This window comes from Haemorhous mexicanus, chromosome 29 (assembly GCF_027477595.1).
Source record: "Haemorhous mexicanus isolate bHaeMex1 chromosome 29, bHaeMex1.pri, whole genome shotgun sequence".
NCBI classification, from domain to species: domain Eukaryota; kingdom Metazoa; phylum Chordata; class Aves; order Passeriformes; family Fringillidae; genus Haemorhous; species Haemorhous mexicanus.
The window spans coordinates 1,204,972-1,208,067 of record NC_082369.1 but is presented as its reverse complement, the minus strand read 5'-3'; the positions used below and the strand labels follow the sequence as shown (position 1 = coordinate 1,208,067).

Sequence of the window (3,096 nt, the reverse complement as noted above, 5' to 3'; positions counted from 1 at the left end):
TATTTGATTTTTGGGTAGAGCACTGTACTATGTCTTATTTATCAGTGAGAATACCTTACTTACTCTGTTATCTATTTCAGACAAATCCACGGCTCAGATTTTTTCAAGTGTCTTGTTACAGTTGTCAATAATTTGAAACACAATCAGGTGGTTGCTGGTCCAGCTATCAGGAAAAAAGTAACAGGGATATCCCAAAGGAGAATAAAAATCACAGCAATTAAAAACTTATTTTATTAAAAAGATGAAATGTTTTCAAACATTGAAAAATTATGTTTTTATAAAAACAGAAATAGGCAAAATACCCATTTGTCTTCTATTTACATATACAATATTTCTCATTGTATAAAATTATTTACAATATATAAAAAATTACAGTAAATAGGTTATTTTCTTACAAGACATCAAGCCCTGTACTTCTAGTGTAGATCATGGCAAACAAGAATACTATTGCACCTGTGAACCAAACAGTCTAACAAGAGGAGTGTTCTCTTAGCCATGCCTTCAACTGAGATCTAAACTAACGTCGTTAGCTACAGTAACATTCATTTTATCTCTTCTAGGGTCAACTTCAGGCAGTTTCCATACAAACATTGTCTTGTAAAGCTTAGGAATGGGCAGTTAGAATTGGGGAGGAAAAAACCATATTTACAGCTTCTTCTGTACAATCTGTATGGAGTCTTACGGAGTTTACCCTTCACAGAAGCTGCATAAATTAACTAACCCCTGTTCTCCTGACCGGGACGGGCAGGGCACTGCCTCGGGCTCGGCAGATTCCCCGCGGGGGATGCCTGGCTGAGCCCCCTCGTGTCGGATCCTCCGCGTTCGTCCTGGAGCGTCGGGCGGCGCCTCCCTGTGTAGTACCAGCTACAGATTCTTCACCCTTCTGCACCTGAGCAGTTAAACACGGTCCACTGGCGGCAGGGCAGGCTCCCTGGGGCTACATGTGCCGCTTCATGTGCAGAGCCAGGTGGTCTGACCGGGAGAAGGCCCTGTCGCACAGGTGGCACTGGAAGGGCCGGTGCCCCGTGTGCTTGCGGTAGTGCCGGGTGAGCTCGTCCGAGCGCGCGAACTTCCAGCCGCAGCCTTCCCAGTTGCAGTGGTAGGGCTTTTCACCTGTTTGGGGAAAGCGGACAGCGTGACTCAGCATGGCATCATACACCGGGCAGCCTGCCGAGCTTTATTGTACCTACCCCTTTATTCGCTACCAAGCCCTTCCACAGCAAGATCCAAGTGCTTTTAAGCTCAATTACTTGAAATTCCTTTACCATAAAGCTCTTTCTACAAAGCCCTTTCCAAAGCTCTTTCTCCAGAGATTTTCACCTATACCTTCAGTGAAAATCTTCGGAGAGAGGGCTTTAGAAGCCCTTAGAAAAGCTTTGACTACATCGGTAAACACCTAGACGTTACAGACCTGACTGTCAGCAGTGAGTTTAAGACTCCAGGGTAAAAGCCCAGGCTGCGAACTGTTTTTCACGGGGCTATCCCAGCCGGCACACAGCACATCTCCGCATCAAGGCCGTCAGCAATAATTACCTGTGTGCGTCCTGAGGTGAGCCTTCAGGTGTGAGCTCTTGGTGTAGGTCTTCCCACAGCCGGCATAGCTGCACGTGTGAGTGGCCGTCCTCTTCCTCGGCCAGGACCGGCGTCCCCGCTTTGGTTTGGAGTCCAGCAGCTCCAGAGGGGAGGAAGGAGGGGTGAGCATGCCCCGAGGAGCTGAGGGCTGTAAGGGCAGGCTGTCCTCGAAAAGGCCAAACTGGGAGGTGTTCTGGTACTGGAGGTGGGTCTGCGGGTGGTGGAAGCCGGAGGCCGGGTGGTAACTCTGCTGGTAGGACACGGACGAGGGGCACATCATCTGCGTGTGGCACTCATTCACCATGAGATCGTCGGGGCTCAGGGGGGGCGTCTCTGCCCCAGGGATCTGCGGGGAACTGGCCACCCGGGGCTGCTCGTAGGCCATCATGCAGGTCGCGTTCCCCTCCTGCTTGATCTTTGGGCAAGCCTGGGGCACCAGACCCAGGACCGGTCCATAATTGTCCATGTCGGGCTCGGGCTTAATGTTCTCAACGAACTGCGGACCCCCGAAGGTGGGTGTCACAAAGAAGCGGCCGTGGACGCTGCCAGAAGGGCAGTAGTTGGAGTCCATCTCTGAGCGCATCATCTCCGGCACGATGCCGGCGTTGTAGGGCGGGGGGCTGCCCTGCTCCAGGGCATTGTAGCATCCCGGCGACGGGTTTGTCTGGTAAAAGCCACCGCTTTCGCCTTGGGCAGGGGGATAGTCCCCGCCGGCAGGGCCCTGGCCGTAGCCGTCGCTGCCCATGGAAAGGATAAAATCCAGCACGTTGTTGAGATCCTCATCCTCTTTGCGTGGGGAGAGGCCGCCCCAGGTGGCGGCGGGGGTCTTGGCCTCCTGCTCACACTTCCACCTCTGGGGAGAGAGAAAAGGAACAGAGTTAGAGGCGCCGTTCGCCTGGGGGACGCGGGGGGACGGGGTCGGGGCGCGGCGGGGCGCGGAGCCGTCGGTGCTGGCCGGGGGACACTCACTTCGTGCAGGGCTTTCTCGCGGCAGGGGCTGGCGAAGGTGGCGAAGGAGGGCAGGGCGGTGTCGCTCAGCGCCATGGTGCGGGACGAGCGCGGCCGGCCGCCCTCCGCACCTTATAACGCGGGCGCGGGCAGCCTCAGGCCAATTGCAGGAGCGGAGGAAACGCGTCCCGGACGGGGCGGGCGGGAGGCAGCGGCTCGGGCGCAGCCTAAATTTAGCCCCGGTATAAAAGGACGCGGCGGCGGCGGCGGTCCCAGCCCGAGCGGGGCGGAGCGGAGCGGGGACGGGCCCCCTCCGCCGCCCTCCCCTCGGCGTGGGGCGAGGGCGGCCCGGGAGCCGCGACCCCTGGCCCGGGCAGGGGGACGCTGCGGGGTCTCTGCCACAAGTGAGCTCGGGGAACGCTGAGGGATCTCTGCGTCCCTGCTGCAGGGACACTGAGGCACCCTGTGCTGCGCTAAGAGACACCGTGAGGGACTTGGGTGGGATGAGGGGCCACAGGGGACCCTCCCCTGGAAACACTTGAGGATCCTTCCTGACACGAGGGGACCCTGTGCAGA

At 56.5% G+C, this 3,096-nt stretch overlaps 1 protein-coding gene across 1 annotated transcript; it reads right to left on the bottom strand.

Moving 5' to 3' along the window:
* Positions 1 to 213: 213 nt before the first annotated feature.
* Positions 214 to 2,701, bottom strand: KLF2 (KLF transcription factor 2). The gene is made up of 3 exons (XM_059869934.1): positions 2,542 to 2,701; positions 1,534 to 2,425; positions 214 to 1,113 (listed from the first exon to the last, which is right to left on the bottom strand). Exons 1-3 carry the CDS (start codon positions 2,614 to 2,616, stop codon positions 938 to 940), a joined length of 1,143 nt encoding a protein of 380 aa, XP_059725917.1. The 5' UTR covers positions 2,617 to 2,701; the 3' UTR covers positions 214 to 937.
* Between the last annotated feature and the right edge of the window lie 395 nt (positions 2,702 to 3,096).